The sequence below is a fragment of the Nerophis lumbriciformis genome, linkage group LG36 (assembly GCF_033978685.3).
Source record: "Nerophis lumbriciformis linkage group LG36, RoL_Nlum_v2.1, whole genome shotgun sequence".
Lineage (NCBI taxonomy): Eukaryota > Metazoa > Chordata > Actinopteri > Syngnathiformes > Syngnathidae > Nerophis > Nerophis lumbriciformis.
The window spans coordinates 18,493,488-18,517,999 of NC_084583.2; the positions used below are offsets into that span (position 1 = coordinate 18,493,488).

General features: G+C 39.7%; 1 protein-coding gene across 1 annotated transcript in view; it reads right to left on the reverse strand.

Moving 5' to 3' along the window:
• drp2 (dystrophin related protein 2) overlaps window positions 1–24,512 on the reverse strand; it is a 411,043-nt gene that overhangs the window by 115,382 nt on the left and 271,149 nt on the right. The window contains exons 8-9 of the mRNA XM_061930041.2: window positions 16,329–16,475; window positions 6,837–6,915 (exon numbers count right to left, since the gene is read on the reverse strand). Of these exons, the coding sequence (XP_061786025.2) occupies window positions 6,837–6,915; window positions 16,329–16,475 (226 nt within the window). The remainder of the gene's footprint in view (window positions 1–6,836; window positions 6,916–16,328; window positions 16,476–24,512) is intronic.

Genomic DNA, 24,512 nt, shown 5'->3' on the forward strand with positions numbered 1-24,512 from the left:
AAAGGACCAGTGGACCCAAGGATCGTCGCGGGAACTTAGTTTTTCTCATGGTGTACCGTAAGCCTTATGCGCTCTTACTGTGTTGTTTTTCCCTCCGTGATTCTGACGTCTGTTGTTTTTCCGCAGTGCCTTCCCGAGTCTTCCCTCGTCGAGATCTCCCGTTGTTTCCCCGGTGTTTTGGACTGCCTTCTTCGTTTCCCGACTCCTCACTCGCCCCTGGACTCTGACGTCTCTCTCTGCCCCACGGACCCCTCGCTGAACTTGGACCCCTTTTGCCTTGCCCTCTTTGGACTTGTCTGCCTTTTCTCATCAACACTTGGTAACACACTTCAGATATCTACACACATAGTCTTACACTACACACACACTCTTGTATTTTAGTCACACACTCTATTTCTATAGTTTAGTTGTAAATGTTTATTATTATATATATTTATTATATATAATAAATTATTGTATATACTGCCCCCTGGTGTCTGAGCCGTCACCTCTCTCAGTAAACATAACAGTAAGTTCCCGCCAAAATTATTAAAGGACCTGACGGCACAGTTCCTTAGCCCCTCCCCAGTGACTTTAGTTCCGCCCCTGTGAATTTTTATTTTTTTTTTCTGCCTCTTGCCCCATTCACCATGTCTTTTTCTTTTTTTCGCTTCAAACCAGAGGATTTGTCTTGTCCTGCCGAGCAGTCTTGGAAAGGCATGTTCAGTAGCGAGATAAGCAAGGAGGAATTTTCTCGTCGCCTGGACACCCTCCTCCCACCCTTAGAGACTCAGTCAGCAGGAAGCGTCTGGAATCCGCCTTTGGAGGGGGGGAATGGTACCGACAGCCGTGCTGGTGAGGTAGCACAGCTGCGGCCAGCAAGACCGCTACCATCGATCTTTCAGTTTGCCTGGCCGCACCCACCAACCACGCTACCAGCACTTGTCCCCGAGCTAGCGTCCGAGCTAGCACTTGTCCCCGAGCTAGCGTCTGAGCTAGCACCTGTCCCTCGGCTAGCGTCCGAGCTAGCACCTGTCCCTCGGCTAGCGTCCGAGCTAGCACCTGTCCCTCGGCTAGTGTCCGAGCTAGCACCAGCCCCTCGGCTAGCGTCCGAGCTAGCACCAGCCCCTCGGCTAGCGTCCGAGCTAGCACCAGCCCCTCGGCTAGCGTCCGAGCTAGCACCAGCCCCTCGGCTAGCGTCCGAGCTAGCACCAGCCCCTCGGCTAGCGTCCGAGCTAGCACCAGCCCCTCGGCTAGCGTCCGAGCTAGCACCAGCCCCTCGGCTAGCGTTCGAGCTAGCACCAACCCCTCGGCTAGTCTCCGAGCTAGCACCAGTCCCCAGGCTGGCCCCCACGTCTCCACCAGCTCCCAGGCTGGCCCCCACGTCTCCACCAGCTCCCAGGCTGGCCTCGACCTCAGCACCTCGGCCTGCTCCGCCGACTCCAGCACCTCGGCCTGCTCCGCCGACTCCAGCACCTCGGCCTGTTCCGCCGACTTCAGCACCTCGGCCAGCTCCTCAGCTGCCCTCCTCGTCTCCGGCTTTGACGTCCGCTGCTTCCACGCCGATGACGTCTGCCGCTTCCACGCCGCCGATGACGTCTGCCGCTTCCATGCCGCCGATGACGTCTGCCGCTTCCACGCCGCCGATGACGTCTGCCGCTTCCACGCCGCCGATGACGTCTGCCGCTTCCACGCCGCCGATGACGTCTGCCGCTTCCACGCCGCCGATGACGTCTGCCGCTTCCACGCCGCCGATGACGTCTGCCGCTTCCACGCCGCCGATGACGTCTTCCTCCACGCCTGCCTCGCCGATGACGTCTTCCTCCACACCGCCGCCGATGTCATATCCTCGTTTCCGGCGAGACGTACCATGGCGCCAATCACGTCCGCCTTCCCGACGGCCAAGATGGTGGCCGTCCCTTGGTCGCCCGCCTCGCCGGCTTCAGCGGCGTTCTTCTCGCCGCCGCCATCAGACTCGTCCTCGGTGGATTCGGGGACACTGGGGCCGGCGACCCACCACCAGTTCTCCCCTCCACCCTCCCTTGTTTCGTGAGTATGTTGGACATCTGGAATCTGTCCATAGGGGGGGGATACTGTTACGGCTCAGGCTCCTGCCAACGCCGCTCATCCGTCTGTGCGGACCTCGGGACACGCCCACGGGTGCGCACATCCAGGGACGCGCCGCGCGCGTCTCCGCCCTGCTGCAGCCACCAGCTGCAATCACTCGCTGGCAATCTGCACACCTGCGACTGATCAGAGCGAGATCAATAAAGGACCAGTGGACCCAAGGATCGTCGCGGGAACTTAGTTTTTCTCATGGTGTACCGTAAGCCTTATGCGCTCTTACTGTGTTGTTTTTCCCTCCGTGATTCTGACGTCTGTTGCTTTTCCGCAGTGCCTTCCCGAGTCTTCCCTCGTCGAGATCTCCCGTTGTTTCCCCGGTGTTTTGGACTGCCTTCTTCGTTTCCCGACTCCTCACTCGCCCCTGGACTCTGACGTCTCTCTCTGCCCCACGGACCCCTCGCTGAACTTGGACCCCTTTTGCCTTGCCCTCTTTGGACTTGTCTGCCTTTTCTCATCAACACTTGGTAACACACTTCAGATATCTACACACATAGTCTTACACTACACACACACTCTTGTATTTTAGTCACACACTCTATTTCTATAGTTTAGTTGTAAATGTTTATTATTATATATATTTATTATATATAATAAATTATTGTATATACTTCCCCCTGGTGTCTGAGCCGTCACCTCTCTCAGTAAACATAACAACATTTTTCTTTTTTCCCCTTGTCTTTTGGACAAAACTTTTTGTTTCTTTGGTTGATAGCCATAATTGCACGTAAGCGTTGTTCTTCTTCTTTTAGTTTTCTGGCGGTGTGCAGGTGCATACCTGCCAACTTTTGAAATCAGAAAAACCTAGTAGCCAGGGTCCAGGGGCCGCAGGCCCTGGTAGGTCCAGGACAAAGTCCTGGTGGGGGGTTCCTTCGCCCCCCGACGCAAAATGATTATTAGCATTCAGACAGGTTAAAATGTTGCTAAAACCATCACTTTTCTATCAGTCACAGTGACTTTTCAAAACAAAAATATTACAGCAAAAATCATATGGGTTGATTGACATGTTTATTCTGTAAGCTAACTTCAATAGTTTGAAACTATTTTGACAGTTAATGCCAGTTATCCTGTCAACCTTTCACAAGACTTCAATTTGTTAATTGAAAGTATAAACAGTATAAACACTTTTTACAGTAAACAAATGGTAAAACAGTACTAAACAATTCCATAAAAAAAAAAATTGGTGTCATTATTAACTTTCTGTCCAAGCTTGTATAATCTACTGCCTTGTTCAATTGTAAAAAATGTTCTGTGCCTAAAATTCACATTTCTATCACAATTATCATACTGTAAACATGGTAAGCTAACTTCATTCAAATTAATAGTCCTGTCAATAGCATGGAATTACAATTCAAATGTCGTTTTTTTGTAAGCCTTTCAAAAGAATTCAAAACATGAAAAATTAATGAAAATTAATTTAAGCCATCAGACACTTGAAAAGTGGCACATCACATCTCTAATGTAATCATTTGAACTTTTCAACAGAAATAGCACTGCAAAAATATTAAGGACATACTTCTGTATTTTGGTAGTTATGCTGTCAACATTTAACAAGATTTCTTCAACTTGGACTTGAAAGCATAAATAGTATAAACACTTTTAACAGTATAACAGTACTAAACAATTCCAATAGATAACATTGGTGTCATTACCTTTTTGTTTGCTCAATTATTGCCTCCGTAAATAAAACTTCGGCATTTATCACATCCAAAGAATCTGTTTGGGCGACGAAAAACGTTGAACGTTTTCCACTTGTATCGCTAGCAACGGCATTAGACTTGTGTTTTTTTGTCCCAACGTGGTCTTTTACATCGCTATTTCCTCCGTGTCCGATCGAAAAATCTTGTCTGCACAAGGTGCAATTCGCGTAGTTTTCACCCTTTTTGGAACGGATAATTATTCCCGGATAGGCTTTTGAATATTCTTCACGGAATGACTGCAGTTTCCTTTTCGGTTTAAGACTCGTATGCGATTTTTCTCCGGCTGATTCCATGATCGTTCGCTCGTTTGGAAACAATGGGCAACTGGTGCCTCGGGCTTGGCAGCGGTGCTATAAATAGCCTCGCGCATGGCATTCGGAATGGCTCGATAGGAAGTTACGGGAAGCACTGGTAGGGCTGGGCGATATGACTAAAAAATGTATCACGATATAAGTGTTTCATATCAGTCGATATCGATAATTATTGATTAAAAAAAAAAAAAATTCTAAATAAAGACCAGGAGAAAAAAAGCTGAATTTAAATACTTTTATTTTGAATATAAGTAGGTAGCATGTCCTTCGCTAATTGATCCACCACTGCATCTGTTATTTCTTTATAACGTTTTGAATTTTTGTCATATGGCACTGCTGCCGAGTATCTCTCGATGGTGGTCTGTTGTTGCCGCTTTGGTGCTTTTCCACTTGCACCGGCTGATATAGATGGTTGTGGTTGTTTGTTACTGCTGTGCTCCAGCGGGTGAGAGCGGCTCAGGTGGTAAAATAAGTTTGTCGTGTCCCCAGACTTGGTCGGGACGACGACCTTGCAAAGTTTGCAGACAGTATTACTCTGATTCGTATCGGACTTAAAAAATCCAAAATACTGCCAAACTGGTGACGTGACGTTTCCTTTTTTATTTACAATTTCCTCTCGTGCCGCCGCACTCATATACATAGTTTTCACGCCCGACTGATTTCCCATGATGCTCCGCGCGATCCGCCATTTTAAAAGGCAAGCGCACCGGTACAACATCAGCAAATTCATCGAACCCGTTCACAAACGTATGCATAATGGCCGAGAAACCAGCAAAAAAGAAGTATAAAGAAGGCTTGGACAACCAGACGTTGGAAAGATACAACCAGAAGACACAATGCATAGGCGTTGACCCGTACGAAGTGCCGAAACAAAGTTTCACGTATGACCACAAATGCCTCCCGGCCATAACGTACATAGACATTTTGAACTACCTCGTCAATTACACCTGAGAGGAAGCAGCATCCAGGACCTAATGGTGGAATGTCATATCGCCACACGCCATCGCTTCTACACAGCAGCGTGTTGTTGTTGATGGGACTTTGAGGGACGCGGGAGCTGACTTGGCTGCCGGAGGCCGACATTGCGCCGCTGTTTCCGCCGCTGCTCGCACCGAGCTGGAGGTAGCCCCCCCCCCCCCCGCACTTAGCTCCCCAAACATAGGATAACTCCTAACCGCCGTCTCCGTTGCGACCAGCAGAGGATCAAGGTAAAGTACCTCCATTGGAGCGGGACTGTGGGACGGTGCGTGTCCAGCCCATCGCCCGGTCAGTCTGTCGGCTCTCGCTAGCAGCATTAGCACTGCCTGTGTATTTTCGCCTGGGATGATGGGTGATCGCCCGAACCCGCCCAGGTAAAGTTGTTTATATATGAAACACTTGGATGCCATGTTTGTTCATGTTTTCATGTGCCGTGTTTCCTTTTTTTGCAAAGATGCTACGACGACTAGCATATGCTAAGGGCTAGCTTCGGCTACAAGCTAACCCACGCTAACAAGGATGGCAAATTTCCGCCCGTAGTTGTGCGCCTCGCCGCCAAAGCCCGGACGCAGTGGGTGCTAACGATACATCCATGCTTAATGTGCGCGCAGAAGGCGACTAACTATCGATAAACGCGGCGAATTCCTTGAAAAGAATGTGTCGTGAAGCGTGTCAACTAGGCCAGGTGTGTTTTGTTTGCCTCCCAAGATGGCGGATGACCCGGGATAACCCGGATGTGTGACGTCACGTAAACACCATGTATTCCCGTTTTGTTTCACTCCTCGTCGTCAGCTCGCCGTTGTTGCTTTTTTTCCCCCCTGTTAGCATTTCCCAGAATGCCTTGCGGTTCAGGCTCGGCCGTGATAGGTTGAGAGGCCAAAGCCCTTCCTCTGCCTACACCCCCCAGAATGCCGTGCGGTTCCGGCTCGGCATTTCTTCCTATTTTTTCTAACAGAACTCAGTGAAATTATCGAACGTTCTATCGACCCCATTTTCTATTGATATTGATCACATGTCTATCGCGATATATATTGTTATTGTTTTATCGCCCAGCCCTAGGAAGCAGTGTCGATTGTCATTGTTGTTACGCGATTTCGTGAATAAAACTTTAAAAAAAAAAAAAAAAAAAAATTAATTAATGAAAAACCGTATTTTTTATCACTGCAACCGTAACCCGGAATATGTTGATGAAAACCGTACTAATTACGGGAAAACCGGAGTAGTTGGCAGGTATGCAGGTGTTTGCAGCAACTTTCGTATTTTTAATGAACAGAGATGGCGTAAAGCAAGTCAGCAAATTTGTAGTTTTTTTGTGTGCAGGGTTCCTCAAAGTCACTAAGTACCAGTGAGAGCGACACAGACCCCTCAGGCCGTGACACAGGTGTCACTCAACTAGTTAGAAGTCTGTGTGTCGTCCTAAAAGTTATGGAAATGTTTGATGAAGGTTGAAAAGTTACTTAGTGCTGCTTTAAAAACAAAAGCATCAAGTCTTTCATAATGATTGTGAATGTTGGGCAAAATTCCCCCCCAAAAAGTTGAGTTCCACTTTGAGGTGTCAGGTTTACTTCATGTAGGATCACACGTAACCTCAGGATGAACACAGCAGGTCACCTCGATCCAATTCCATAGCATAAATACCATTTTTCAATGCTCAATCAGCAGCTGGGATAGGCTCCAGCAACCCCGAGAGGGACAAGTGGTAGAAAATGGATGGATGGATGAGATGAATAAAGAATATGTCACTCACTTGAGAGGAAGTGCTGGGATCCGGGGCCGAAGTCTCTGTGTGCATCTTGGAGCTGCTTTAGTCTCTCTTCAATGGAACCCTGCAACACACACACACACACACACACACACACACACACACACACACACACGCACACACACACACACACGCACACACGCACACATGCACGGTGTTAATGAAAGAGAATAATAATCATCATGAAGAATCCCCACATGTGCTCAGAGACCAGCTGCTCCATATCTATTAGCAAAGTGTGCAATGGAAATGGAAATGGAAATGCTACATTTGGTGTGGGTTTACTCTCCTGGAGGACTGTGAGCAGCCTCTGAAGAGCAGCGGCAGTTAAAGAAGGCTCGACGTGGATCACAGGGCAGTAAATGGCGCTGAAGGGTGGTGAAAAGAGGGGCCGCTGCAGTTTGTACAAAAATATCCTTCTAAAGGGTCTAAATTGGCTGTCAAAGTGGTTCAACTTGTAAGAATACGTCCTCATCCTTCTACTATCCAGGTGAGATGCATGATTTATGATCTAGAATACAGTTTGACAAGCAAGGAAGCAGCTGATCAGTTGATGTCAACATACACACAGGAAGTGATCATGCTATTAATTGTCTGTCTGTGTTAGCACTTATAATAACAATATCACTATTTGTTAATATTTATAATAACAATATCACTAATACTTGTTAATATTTATAATAACAATATCACTAATATTTTTTAATATTTATAATAACAATATGACTAATACTTGTTAATATTTATAATAACAATATCACTAATACTTGTTAATATTTATAACAATATGACTAATACTTGTTAATATTTATAATAACAATATGACTAATACTTGTTAATATTTATAATAACAATATCACTAATACTTGATAATATTTATAATAACAATACGACTAATACTTGTTAATATTTGTAATAACAATATCACTGATATTTGTTAATATTTATAATAACAATATGACTAATACTTGTTAATATTTATAATAACAATATCACTAATACTTGATAATATTTATAATAACAATATGACTAATACTTGTTAATATTTATAATAACAATATCACTAATACTTGATAATATTTATAATAACAATATGACTAATACTTGTTAATATTTATAATAACAATATGACTAATACTTGTTAATATTTATAATAACAATATCACTAATACTTGATAATATTTATAATAACAATATGACTAATACTTGTTAATATTTGTAATAACAATATCACTAATACTTGTTAATATTTGTAATAACAATATCACTAATATTTGTTAATATTTATAATAACATTATCACTAATACTTGTTAATATTTATAATAACAATATCACTAATACTTGTTAATATTTATAATAACAATATGACTAATGTTAATATTTATAATAACAATATCACTAATACTTGTTAATATTTATAATAACAATATCACTAATACTTGTTAATATTTATAATAACAATATGACTAATACTTGTTAATATTTGTAATAACAATATGACTATGTGTTAATATTTATAATAACAATATCACTAATACTTGTTAATATTCATAATAACAATATCACTAATACTTGTTAATATTTGTAATAACAATATGACTAATATGTGTTAATATTTATAATAACAATATCACTAATACTTGTTAATATTTATAATAACAATATCACTAATACTTGTTAATATTTATAATAACAATATGACTAATACTTGTTAATCTTTATAATAACAATATCACTAATACTTGATAATATTTATGATAACAATATGACTAATACTTGTTAATATTTGAAATAACAATATCACTAATATTTGTTAATATTTATAATAACATTATCACTAATACTTGATAATATTTATAATAACAATATGACTAATATGTGTTAATATTTATAATAACAATATCACTAATACTTGTTAATATTTATAATAACAATATCACTAATACTTGTTAATATTTATAATAACAATATGACTAATATGTGTTAATATTTATAATAACAATATCACTAATACTTGTTAATATTTATAATAACAATATCACTAATACTTGTTAATATTTATAATAACAATATGACTAATACTTGTTAATATTTATAATAATATCACTAATACTTGTTAATATTTGTAATAACAATATGACTAATATGTGTTAATATTTATAATAATATCACTAATACTTGTTAATATTTATAATAACAATATCACTAATACTTGTTAATATTTGTAATAACAATATGACTAATATGTGTTAATATTTATAATAACAATATCACTAATACTTGTTAATATTTATAATAACAATATCACTAATACTTGTTAATATTTATAATAACAATATGACTAATACTTGTTAATATTTATAATAACAATATCACTAATACTTGTTAATATTTGTAATAACAATATGACTAATACTTGTTAATATTTATAATAACAATATCACTAATACTTGTTAATATTTATAATAACAATATCACTAATACTTGTTAATATTTATAATAACAATATGACTAATACTTGTTAATATTTATAATAACAATATCACTAATACTTGTTAATATTTGTAATAACAATATGACTAATATGTGTTAATATTTATAATAACAATATCACTAATACTTGTTAATATTTATAATAACAATATCACTAATACTTGTTAATATTTATAATAACAATATGACTAATATGTGTTAATATTTATAATAACAATATCACTAATACTTGTTAATATTTATAATAAAAATATGACTAATACTTGTTAATATTTATAATAACAATATCACTAATACTTGATAATATTTATAATAACAATATGACTAATATGTGTTAATATTTATAATAACAATATCACTAATACTTGTTAATATTTATAATAAAAATATGACTAATACTTGTTAATATTTATAATAACAATATCACTAATACTTGTTAATATTTATAATAAAAATATGACTAATACTTGTTAATATTTATATTAACAATATCACTAATACTTGTTAATATTTGTAATAACAATATCACTAATATTTGTTAATATTTATAATAACATTATCACTAATACTTGTTAATATTTATAATAACAATATCACTAATACTTGTTAATATTTATAATAACAATATGACTAATGTTAATATTTATAATAACAATATCACTAATACTTGTTAATATTTATAATAACAATATCACTAATACTTGTTAATATTTATAATAACAATATGACTAATACTTGTTAATATTTGTAATAACAATATGACTATGTGTTAATATTTATAATAACAATATCACTAATACTTGTTAATATTCATAATAACAATATCACTAATACTTGTTAATATTTGTAATAACAATATGACTAATATGTGTTAATATTTATAATAACAATATCACTAATACTTGTTAATATTTATAATAACAATATCACTAATACTTGTTAATATTTATAATAACAATATGACTAATACTTGTTAATCTTTATAATAACAATATCACTAATACTTGATAATATTTATGATAACAATATGACTAATACTTGTTAATATTTGAAATAACAATATCACTAATATTTGTTAATATTTATAATAACATTATCACTAATACTTGATAATATTTATAATAACAATATGACTAATATGTGTTAATATTTATAATAACAATATCACTAATACTTGTTAATATTTATAATAACAATATCACTAATACTTGTTAATATTTATAATAACAATATGACTAATATGTGTTAATATTTATAATAACAATATCACTAATACTTGTTAATATTTATAATAACAATATCACTAATACTTGTTAATATTTATAATAACAATATGACTAATACTTGTTAATATTTATAATAATATCACTAATACTTGTTAATATTTGTAATAACAATATGACTAATATGTGTTAATATTTATAATAATATCACTAATACTTGTTAATATTTATAATAACAATATCACTAATACTTGTTAATATTTGTAATAACAATATGACTAATATGTGTTAATATTTATAATAACAATATCACTAATACTTGTTAATATTTATAATAACAATATCACTAATACTTGTTAATATTTATAATAACAATATGACTAATACTTGTTAATATTTATAATAACAATATCACTAATACTTGTTAATATTTGTAATAACAATATGACTAATACTTGTTAATATTTATAATAACAATATCACTAATACTTGTTAATATTTATAATAACAATATCACTAATACTTGTTAATATTTATAATAACAATATGACTAATACTTGTTAATATTTATAATAACAATATCACTAATACTTGTTAATATTTGTAATAACAATATGACTAATATGTGTTAATATTTATAATAACAATATCACTAATACTTGTTAATATTTATAATAACAATATCACTAATACTTGTTAATATTTATAATAACAATATGACTAATATGTGTTAATATTTATAATAACAATATCACTAATACTTGTTAATATTTATAATAAAAATATGACTAATACTTGTTAATATTTATAATAACAATATCACTAATACTTGATAATATTTATAATAACAATATGACTAATATGTGTTAATATTTATAATAACAATATCACTAATACTTGTTAATATTTATAATAAAAATATGACTAATACTTGTTAATATTTATAATAACAATATCACTAATACTTGTTAATATTTATAATAAAAATATGACTAATACTTGTTAATATTTATATTAACAATATGACTAATACTTGGTAATATTTATATTAACAATATGACTAATACTTGTTAATATTTATATTAACAATATGACTAATACTTGGTAATACTCAAGTCACCAAATATAAATGGAGTATTGTTGGCACTTTTTGAATGTTTGTTTATTAGACTTTAGGGCAGAATAGAAGACCTCTCATTGGCTCTGCTGTAAGCAGACTTTTATTTACATTTATTTAGGAGTTAAAATGCATAAAAAAATACAGCCGTCGTCGTGTCTTTCATGATGATTGTGAACGATTGGCAAAATTAAAAGAAAAGTGCAGTTCCCCTTTAACGTTACAGTGGGTGTCTGGCATCCCTGTGTGAGAAATCTCAAGTTAATCCGACTTTTTTCATTGAGTAAATGTCAGCATGGGGCGTAGTCAGGGTTTAACTCATACTTGCCAACCCTCCCGGATTTTCCGGGAGACTCCCGAAATTCAGCTCCTCTCCCGAAAACCTCCCGGGACAAATTTTCTCCCGAAATTCAGGCGGAGCTGGAGGCCACGCCCCCTCCAGCTCCATGCGGACCTGAGTGACGTGTTGACAGCCTGTTCACACGTCCGCTTTCCCACAATATAAACAGCTAATGATGGAGGGCGAGTTCTTGGTTTCTTATGTGGGTTTATTGTTAGGCAGTTTCATTAACGTCCTCCCAGCGCGGTAACAACACACAACAACAGCAGTCAAGTTTTCGTCTACCGTAAAGCAGTTCGTCTGCCGTAAACAGCAATGTTGTGACACTTTTAAACAGGACAATACTGCCATCTACTGTACATGCATATGTGACCCACCCATAATGTGTCACATTTTTGTGTTGATTTATTTATTTTATTTTGTGGTTTGAATTCGTTTTTGGAGCTGTCATTACACATTTATCAGTATTCACATTGGTCAGTAGGGGGCAGTAGGGCGTTTCTTCGCAAATGAATGCTATCACCTGCAGACCGGAAGTGTCTTGTCATTCTGATGAGCGCGACCAGTCTGTGAACAATTGAAACGTCCTGTGTGCTTTTTCCTCCTCTATAACAGGTTAGTTTTGGTGAATCAACTCACTGAATAATATCCATGTGATCTTTATAAGTTTAAGTACACATTCTGATGGTGGAGCCTAACTCTAAAGTGTTTGTGAGTTGTGGTTTGTATTTGTGAATGAATCCAGTGCACAGCTGCAGTAATCAATACAAAAAGGCAACGTGAGTACGCAATGTTTATATAGGAACTTCTGATCCTAATTCAGACTCCCAAATTAGAGCTCCCGTTTTCTTATTGATTTTATAATGTATATTTGTATAATGTGTGGGTTCTGAAATAGTGACAGAGAATAAAACAAGGATGGACAATTCAACCCTTAACTCAACAATGAGTAGATGAGTGTTATGTGTGTGTATATGTGTAAATAAATGAACACTGAAATTCAAGTATTTCTTTGATTTATTTATTTATATATATATATATATACAAATATATATATATATATATATATATGTAATAAAAAAAAATAAAATAAAATAAATAAAAAAAAATATATATAGCTAGAATTCACTGAAAGTCAAGTATTTCTTATATATATATATCTTAACCACGCCCCCAACCACGCCCCCCGCCCCACCCCGGACCACGCCCTCCACTCCCCACCTCCCGAAATCGGAGGTCTCAAGGTTGGCAAGTATGGTTTAACATTAAAAAGTACTTCATTAGTTACTTTCCCCCCAAAAAGTAATTGAATTACTAATAAAATGACTACTATATATTCAATTAATTAATAGGGAATGGGTGTGAGGGTCTACTCAAGCATGAATGGTTGTGGGGGTCTACTCAAGCATGAATGGGTGTGGGGGTCTACTCAAGCATGAATTGGGGTGAGGGTCTACTCAAGCATGAATGGGTGTGGGGGTCTACTCAAGCATGAATTGGGGTGGGGGTCTACTCAAGCATGAATGGGTGTGGGGGTCTACTCAAGCATGAACTGGTGTGGGGGTCTACTCAAGCATGAATTGGTGTGGGGGTCTACTCAAGCATGAATTGGGGTGAGGGTCTACTCAAGCATGAATGGGTGTGGGGGTCTACTCAAGCATGAATTGGGGTGAGGGTCTACTCAAGCATGAATTGGTGTGGGGGTCTACTCAAGCATGAATGGGTGTGGGGGTCTACTCAAGCATGAATGGGTGTGGGGGTCTACTCAAGCATGAATGGTTGTGGGGGTCTACTCAAGCATGAATGGGTGTGGGGGTCTACTCAAGCATGAATTGGGGTGAGGGTCTACCCAAGCATGAATGGGTGTGGGGGTCTACTCAAGCATGAATTGGGGTGGGGGTCTACTCAAGCATGAATGGGTGTGGGGGTCTACTCAAGCATGAATGGGTGTGGGGGTCTACTCAAGCATGAACTGGTGTGGGGGTCTACTCAAGCATGAATTGGTGTGGGGGTCTACTCAAGCATGAATTGGGGTGAGGGTCTACTCAAGCATGAATGGGTGTGGGGGTCTACTCAAGCATGAATTGGTGTGGGGGTCTACTCAAGCATGAATTGGGGTGAGGGTCTACTCAAGCATGAATGGGTGTGGGGGTCTACTCAAGCATGAATTGGGGTGAGGGTCTACTCAAGCATGAATTGGTGTGGGGGTCTACTCAAGCATGAATGGGTGTGGGGGTCTACTCAAGCATGAATGGGTGTGGGGGTCTACTCAAGCATGAATGGTTGTGGGGGTCTACTCAAGCATGAATGGGTGTGGGGGTCTACTCAAGCATGAATTGGGGTGAGGGTCTACTCAAGCATGAATGGGTGTGGGGGTCTACTCAAGCATGAATTGGGGTGGGGGTCTACTCAAGCATGAATGGGTGTGGGGGTCTACTCAAGCATGAATGGGTGTGGGGGTCTACTCAAGCATGAACTGGTGTGGGGGTCTACTCAAGCATGAATTGGTGTGGGGGTCTACTCAAGCATGAATTGGGGTGAGGGTCTACTCAAGCATGAATGGGTGTGGGGGTCTACTCAAGCATGAATTGGGGTGAGGGTCTACTCAAGCATGAATGGGTGTGGGGGTCTACTCAAGCATGAATGGGTGTGGGGGTCTACTCAAGCATGAATGGGTGTGAGGGTCTACTCAAGCATGAATTGGGGTGAGGGTCTACTCAAGCATGAATGGGTGTGGGGGTCTACTCAAGCATGAATTGGTGTGGGGGTCTACTCAAGCATGAATTGGTGTGGGGGTCTACTCAAGCATGAATTGGGGTGAGGGTCTACTCAAGCATGAATGGGTGTGGGGGTCTACTCAAGCATGAATTGGGGTGAGGGTCTACTCAAGCATGAATTGGTGTGGGGGTCTACTCAAGCATGAATGGGTGTGGGGGTCTACTCAAGCATGAATTGGGGTGAGGGTCTACTCAAGCATGAATGGGTGTGGGGGTCTACTCAAGCATGAATTGGGGTGGGGGTCTACTCAAGCATGAATGGGTGTGGGGGTCTACTCAAGCATGAATGGGTGTGGGGGTCTACTCAAGCATGAACTGGTGTGGGGGTCTACTCAAGCATGAATTGGTGTGGGAGTCTACTCAAGCATGAATTGGGGTGAGGGTCTACTCAAGCATGAATGGGTGTGGGGGTCTACTCAAGCATGAATGGGTGTGGGGGTCTACTCAAGCATGAATTAGGGTGAGGGTCTACTCAAGCATGAATGGGTGTGGGGGTCTACTCAAGCATGAATGGGTGTGAGGGTCTACTCAAGCATGAATGGGTGTGATGGTCTACTCAAGTATGAATGGGTGTGGGGGTCTACTCAAGCATGAATGGGTGTGGGGGTCTACTCAAGCATGAATGGGTGTGAGGGTCTACTCAAGCATGAATGGGTGTGGGGGTCTACTCAAGCATGAATGGGTGTGAGGGTCTACTCAAGCATGAATGGGTGTGGGGGTCTACTCAAGCATGAATTGGGGTGAGGGTCTACTCAAGCATGAATTGGGGTGGGGGTCTACTCAAGCATGAATGGGTGTGGGGGTCTACTCAAGCATGAATTGGGGTGGGGGTCTACTCAAGCATGAATGGGTGTGGGGGTCTACTCAAGCATGAATGGGTGTGAGGGTCTACTGAAGCATGATTGGGTGTGGGGGTCTACTCAAGCATGAATTGGGGTGAGGGTCTACTCAAGCATGAATGGTTGTGGGGGTCTACTCAAGCATGAATTGGGGTAAGGGTCTACTCAAACATGAATGGGTGTGGGGGTCTACTCAAGCATGAATTGGGGTGAGGGTCTACTCAAGCATGAATTGGGGTGAGGGTCTACTCAAGCATGAATGGGTGTTGGGGTCTACTCAAGCATGAATGGGTGTGGGGGTCTACTCAAGCATGAATGGGGGTGAGGGTCTACTCAAGCATGAATGGGTGTGAGGGTCTACTCAAGCATGAATTGGGGTGAGGGTCTACTCAAGCATGAATGGGTGTGAGGGTCTACTCAAGCATGAATGGGTGTGAGGGTCTACTCAAGCATGAATTGGGGTTAGGGTCTACTCAAGCATGAATTGGGGTGAGGGTCTACTCAAGCATGAATTGGGGTTAGGGTCTACTTAAGCATGAATGGGTGTGGGGGTCTAGTCAAGCATGAATGGGTGTGAGGGTCTACTCAAGCATGATTGGGTGTGAGGGTCTACTCAAGGTCTGCACACATCAGCTAGTCTCTGTGAAGGCTTTCCATAGATTGTTCATGTCCAGCATCATTCTTTACCTGCAGAACCTTCCACCTGTTGTTGAGGTGCTCCAGAGCGCGGGCGTTGTCCACGGACAGGTGGACGTCGGAGATAGCCAGCTGGTGGGCCAGGTCGTTGACCTGCTTCATGCCCTCCTTCACCTGCGTCACTTCCTGCTTGAAGAGCTTGTGGGAACACAAAGGAGAGACGTGGGAGCGTCTGCATGACTAATCAACAGCATTGTGTTGAGTTTAGGACTAAGTCTCCACTGAGGTGCACACTTTCTTCTTCTGGTCAGGAACCAAAGTGTGCACAGTAAGGAACATACCAGTGTCCTGTTCATGTTACAGTAAGGAACATACCAGTGTCATTCAAACACAATTATTACATACCAGCAGAGGTGGGTAGTGACGCGCTACATTTACTCCGTTACATCTACTTGAGTAACTTTTGGGATAAATTGTACTTCTAAGAGTAGTTTTAATGCAACATACTTTTACTTTTACTTGAGTATATTTATAGAGAAGAAACGCTACTTTTACTCCGCTACTTTTATCTACATTCAGCTCGCTACTCGCTACTAATTTTTATCGATCTGTTAATGCACGCTTTGTTTGTTTTGGTCTGTCAGACAGACCTTCATAGTGCCTGCGTTTCAACAAATACAGTCACTGGTGACGTTCACTCCGTTCCACCAATCAGATGCAGTCACTGGTGACGTTGGACCAATCAAACAGAGCCAGGTGGTCACATGACCTGACTTAAACAAGTTGAAAAACTTATTGGGGTGTTACCATTTAGTGGTCAATTGTACGGAATATGTACTGTATTGTGCAATCTACGAATAAAAGTTCCAATCAATCAATCAAAAGTGTGAAGGAAAAAATACCCTTTTTTTATTTCAACCGTACATCACGTCAAAAGCCTAAAGACTGACTGCACAGTTCCTGTCTTCACAATAAAAGTGCCGCTCCATCGCGCCTGCGCTTTCAAAATAAGAGTCTCCGAAAGCCAGCGCAAACAAGCTAGCAAGCTAGCAAGCTACGGAGTTTGCCGCCAATGTATTTCTTGTAAAGTGTATAAAAACGAATATGGAAGTTGGACAAATAAGAAGCCAACAACCAACCACTTTCATGTGGTATTAGACAGAAAGGAGGAACTTTTTTTCTCCTCCATTTGAAAACGTGGACGTTATCATCACTACTGTCTGATTCCAATCAATGCAAGTCATCAGAATCAGGTAATATACCAACTTATATTCTTGTTTTCATGAAAGAAAGGAATCTATATGTGTTAAACATGCATGTATATTCATTAAAACATATATATATATATATATATATATATATATATGTGTGTGTGTTAGAGATGCGCGGATAGGCAATTATTTCATCCGCAACCGCATCAGAAAGTCGTCAACCATCCGCCATCCACCCGATGTAACATTTGATCAGAACCGCACCCGCCCGCACCCGCCCGTTGTTATATATCTAATATAGACGATGCAAGGCATTAGTGAGGTTATAAAGCTTTTGCCTGTTAAAGAAATGAGACTGATCCAATGCAGCACAGACATTTGCGTGCCACGCTGTCACGGCCCAGACGCACACCAGTGCGCAATCATATGGGAGCCGCGCTGAGCGCACCTCCAAGCGCGTCTCGCTGCCGGCGACGGCCGCGTATGAGCCCGACGCTCCAGCGCCATCCATTTTCAGGGCTAGTTGATTCGGCAGGTGGGTTGTTACACACTCCTTAGCGGGTTCCGACTTCCATGGCCACCGTCCTGCTGTCTATATCATCCAGGGTGAGCCCCACCCCTTTCGTGAGCGCACTGCGCGCGGAGTGACCCCTGTTACGTGCCCCCGGCCACGGGGGTGGCGGGCAGGTAAGCTGCTTGCCTGCTGCGCGTGACGCCGGCCGCGGCGAAGGCGAGCGAGGCGGGGTGTCGGTGCGGTGGGCGCGGTGGTGACCCTGGACGTGCGTCGGGCCCTTCTCGCGGATCGCCTCAGCTACGGCTCCCGGTGGGGCCCTCTCGGGGGAGGGGGCCTCGGTCCCGGACCCCGGCGAGGCGTCCCTTCTCCGCTCCGTAAAAGTGTCCATCTCTTTTTTTTTTTTTCTTCTGTTGTGGCATATGCAGCAGGTGCCTGCTCGTTTTTCGTATGTGGGTAACAACATTTAACTATGTATATATATTTCCCAATTGGTTTAACTGCCACCCGCCTGAATCTATTTAAAATCTAATTTTTTTTTATTTCAACCGCCCGACCCGACCCGACCCGCGGATAAAATCAAATTTTTTTTTATTTCATCCGCCCGATCCGCGGATAATCCGCGGACTCCGCGGTTGTGCCCGCAAACCGCGCATCTCTAGTGTGTGTACATGTTACTCATCAGTTACTCAGTACTTGAGTAGTTTTTTCACAACATACTTTTTACTTTTACTCAAGTAAATATTTGGGTGACTACTCCTTACTTTTACTTGAGTAACAAATCTCTAAAGTAACAGTACTCTTACTTGAGTACAATTTCTGGCTACTCTACCCACCTCTGCATACCAGTGTCATTCAAACACAATTCTAATGTGTTGAAACTAATCATAAATATGTGTGTCAACTTAAATATAATTTAAGTGCAAATGACCACTTTAGTCATCATCTTTGCACCTGAGAAACTTCTCAGGCTCTCTAGGTTCCATTCTAGAGGCTAATCTTTCCTGTGATAAAATGGCAAGCAAGGTAATCAAAAAGGTCGACCAAAGAATGAGATTTCTCTACAGAATCTCCTCTCTGGTCTACAAAAGCACCATGAGGAACTCTCGTTCAACCCTTTTTTCCATTAGGCATGCACCTCCTGGTACCCTAGCACCTCCAAAACCCTCAAATCTAGACTCCAAACAACCCAGAACAAGCTAGTCAGATTGCTTCTAGACCTCCACCCCAGATCCCACCTCACTCCTACCCACTTCTCCAAGGTGGGCTGGCTCAGGGTGGAGAACAGAAACAACTTGCACTGAGCCTGGTCTATAAAATCCGCTACACCTCCCTGATACCGAAGTACATGTCAAACTACCTCCTTAACGTAAATGACCGCCATAACCACAACACCAGGGGGAGCTCTACTAACCACGTTAAACCCAGATTCCCATCTAACAAAGGTCTTAACTCATTCTCCTTCTATGCCACATCAATGTGGAATGCACTCCCAACAGGTGTAAAAGAAAGTGACACATTCTGGTCCATATGAGTGCGACTGATTCTAGAACTTTGACACATTCTTGTCCAGATGAGTGCGACTAATTCTAGAACTTTGACACATTCTGGTCCAGATGTGTGCGACTGATTCAAGAACTTTGACACATACTTGTCCAAGTGAGTGCGACTGATTCTAGAACTTTGACACATTCTGGTCCAGATGTGTGCGACTGATTCAAGAACTTTGACACATTCTTGTCCAGATGAGTGCGACTGATTCTAGAACTTTGACACATTCTGGTCCAGATGAGTGCGACTGATTCAAGAACTTTGACACATTCTTGTCCAGATGAGTGCGACTGATTCTAGAACTTTGACACATTCTGGTCCAGATGAGTGCGACTGATTCTAGAACTTTGACACATTCTGGTCCAGATGAGTGCGACTGATTCTAGAACTTTGACACATTCTGGTCCAGATGAGTGCGACTGATTCTAGAACTTTGACACATTCTGGTCCAGATGAGTGCGACTGATTCTAGAACTTTGACACATTCTGGTCCAGATGTGTGCGACTGATTCAAGAACTTTGACACATTCTTGTCCAGATGCGTGCGACTGATTCAAGAACTTTGACACATTCCTGTCCAGATGAGTGCGACTGATTCTAGAACTTTGACACATTCTGGTCCAGATGAGTGCGACTGATTCTAGAACTTTGACACATTCTGGTCCAGATGCGTGCGACTGATTCAAGAACTTTGACACATTCTGGTCCAGATGCGTGCGACTGATTCAAGAACTTTGACACATTCTTGTCCAGATGAGTGCGACTGATTCTAGAACTTTGACACATTCTGGTCCAGATGAGTGCGACTGATTCTAGAACTTTGACACATTCTGGTCCAGATGAGTGCGACTGATTCAAGTACTTTGACACATTCTTGTCCAGATGAGTGCGACTGATTCTAGAACTTTGACACATTCTGGTCCAGATGAGTGTGACTGATTCTAGAACTTTGACACATTCTGGTCCAGATGTGTGCGACTGATTCAAGAACTTTGACACATTCTTGTCCAGATGAGTGCGACTGATTCAAGAACTTTGACACATTCTTGTCCAGATGAGTGCGACTGATTCTAGAACTTTGACACATTCTGGTCCAGATGAGTGCGACTGATTCTAGAACTTTGACACATTCTGGTCCAGATGAGTGCGACTGATTCTAGAACTTTGACACATTCTGGTCCAGATGAGTGCGACTGATTCTAGAACTTTGACACATTCTGGTCCAGATGCGTGCGACTGATTCTAGAACTTTGACACATTTTGGTCCAGATGCGTGCGACTGATTCAAAAACTTTGACACATTCTGGTCCAGATGAGTACAGAACCACAAATGTGACCACAGTCTATGGACACTTATTTCTTATTTGGCTGCTTCTCTTGTGCTGGCAGCAAAAGTCCAAGTAAAAGTAAGAAGTGTTCCAATGGACCGGCAGCGGAACTTCCTGACAAATATTATCTTAGAAGCCGACAGAGGTGCAGCACCACCAATAAAAGAGTGAGTTTATGTGTGCATATTCATTAGTTACTGTCACACTTCTTTTCTGCCACATCAGCAGTTTGGAACACATTTCATCTTTTATTGGCAACATTTGGAGCGCAGACTAGATTGCATGAAACTTTATGCATTCACATACCTGCCAACTTCTGAAATCAGAAAAACCTAGTAGCCAGGGTCCAGGACAAAGTCCTGGTGGGGGGTTCAGCTTCGCCCCCCCGACGCAAAATGATTATTAGCATTCAGACAGGTTAAAATGTTGCTAAAACCATCACTTTTCTATCAGTCACAGTGACTTTTCAAAACAAAAATATTACAGCAAAAATCATATGGGTTGATTGACATGTTTATTCTGTAAGCTAACTTCAATAGTTTGAAATTATTTTGACAGTTAATGCCAGTTATCCTGTCAACCTTTCACAAGACTTCAATTTGTTCATTGAAAGTATAAACAGTATAAACACTTTTTACAGTAAACAAATGGTAAAACAGTACTAAACAATTCCATAAAAAAAAAAAATTGGTGTCATTATTAACTTTCTGTCCAAGCTTGTATAATCTACTGCCTTGTTCAATTGTAAAAAATATTCTGTGCCTAAAATTCACATTTCTATCACAATTATCATACTGTAAACATGGTAAGCTAACTTCATTAAAATTAATAGTCCTGTCAATAGCATGGAATTACAATTCAAATGTAGTTTTTTTGTAAGCCTTTCAAAAGAATTCAAAATATGAAAAATGAATGAAAATGAATTTAAGCCATCAGACACTTGAAAAGTGGCACATCACATCTCTAATGTAATCATTTGAACTTTTCAACAGAAATAGCACTGCAAAAATATTAAGGACATACTTCTGTATTTTGGTAGTTATGCTGTCAACATTTAACACAATTTCTTCAACTTGGACTTGAAAGCATAAATAGTATAAACACTTTTAACAGTATAACAGTACTAAACAATTCCAATAGATAACATTGGTGTCATTACCTTTTTGTGGCTAAAATCCAAATGTATTCTATCAGATTGATCATACTGCAAAAATGATATGGTAACTTTATGATAAGTTTACTTGAAGTGGCATAAAACACTGAAAGTGGTTGTTCCTATAACCCCTTTGTTTCAAATGTTTGTTCCACTTGTGGCAGTCGGGCACCAGCATACCGTCTTTGACAACTTGAAGTGGCATAAAACACTGAAAGTGATTGTTCCTATAACCCCTTTGTTTTAAATGTTTTATGCCACTTCAAGTTGTCAAAGACGTGCTGTGAAATACAGCCGACAGGATTGCGCACCAAACACGAAGCAAGGCCAAAGTGCATGCATGGTGCAGGAGAACAAATGACTTCTTTCATTTAAGGTTTGTGATAAACCATCAAACTCATTCGTTAAAAGGACTCTATAGTAATATAAAGCGAGTTTTTCTGGACATTATCATGCAAGAAAAGTTTATTTTTGGGACCGCGATCACCGCGTAATGATTTTTAAAGGTTGCATTACAAACATTTAACTGTCCCATGTGATCAGCCAGTGCGATTGGAAGTCCATGCTCAATTATTGCCTCCGTAAATAAAACTTCGGCATTTTATCACATCCAAAGAATCTGTTTGGGCGACAAAAAACGTTGAAAGTTTTCCACTTGTATCGCTAGCAACGGCATTAGACTTGTGTTTTTTTGTCCCAACGTGGTCTTTTACATCGCTAATTCCTCCGTGTCCGATCGAAAAAAAAATTTTTTAATTAATGAAAAAACGTATTTTTTATCACTGCAACCATAACCCGGAATAGGTTGATGAAAACCGTACGAATTACGGGAAAACCGGAGTAGTTGGCAGGTATGCATTCAGGTTCAGACTACATTGCATGAAACTCTATGCATTCAGGTTCAGACTAGTTTGCATGAAACTTTATGCATTCAGGTTCAGACTAGATTGCATGAAACTTTATGCATTCAGGTTCAGACTAGATTGCATGAAACTTTATGCATTCAGGTTGATGTGTTTTAATTTGAATCCAAAGTTGCAGATTTCACGGCTCCGCTCTCCTGGGATGACATCCTACAAGGTTTGACTTGTGCCTACAGGGTCCAGATGCTGGAACAGAACCTGGGGGGGGCGGGCCTTTGACAAGCTCGGTTGACCTTAATGGCATTTTGGAGGTAAACAATAGATGCCTTGATGAAGACAAAAGATGACCTGTGGTTGACACGGATATTTTGTCATGACCTGTTGCCCACCTCATGTCTTTGGTTCTCACTTTTGTAATATGCTTATGTTTATTGTAGGGTTGTCCCGATACCAATATTTTGGTACTGGTACCAAAGTATTTCGGTATTTCAATAAATAAAGGGGACCAAAAAAAAATTCATTATTGTCTTTATTGTAACACAAAATGTTTATTATTGTCATTTAGTCCTTAAATAAAATAGACAACTTGTCTTTTAGTAGTAAGTAAACAAACAAAGACTCTTAATTAGTCTGCAGTAACATATTGTGTCATTTATACACCTATTATTTTGTACACATTATGAGGGACAAACTGTAAAAAATGATTATTAATCTACTTGTTCATTTACTGTTAATATCTGCTTATTTTCTGTTTTAACATGTTCTATCTACACTTCTGTTAAAATGTAATAATCACTTATTCTTCTCTTCTTTGATACTTGACATTAGTTTTGGATGATAGCACACATTTAGGTATGGGTGTGATACCAAGTAGTTACAGGATTATACATTGGTCATATTCAAAGTCCTCATGTGTCCAGGGACATATTTACTGACTTTATATACGGAGAATATTGCACGTCTCGTTCCTGGCACCTCTTCTCACCATCGAAACCTATTCAAAACTCAATGTGTGTGTATTTGCAAAGATAAAAAATCCATGTTGGATTCTTTGTGTTATGTTCTATTTCGATACTTTTCGATACTTTTCTAAATAAAAGGGACCACAAAAAATTTCATTTTTGTCTTTATTGGAATAAAAAATGTTAGTGTACATGAAACATATGTTTATTATTGTCATTTAATCCTTAAATAAAATAGACAACTTGTCTTTTAGTAGTAAGTAAACAAACAAAGACTCCTAATTAGTCTATGCAGTAACATATTGTGTCATTTATACACCTATTATTTTCTACACATTATGAGGGACAAACTGTAAAAATGGATTATTAATCCACTTGTATATTTAATATCTGCTTATTTTCTTTTTTTTTAACATGTTCTATCTACACTTCTGTTAAAATGTAATAATCACTTATTCTTCTCTTCTTTGATACTTGACATTAGTTTTGGATGATACCACACATTTAGGTATGGATGTGATACCAAGTAGTTACAGGATCATACATTGGTCATATTCAAAGTCCTCATGTGTCCAGGGACATATTTACTGACTTTATATACGGAGAATATTGCACGTCTCGTTCCTGGCACCTCTTCTCACCATCGAAACCTATTC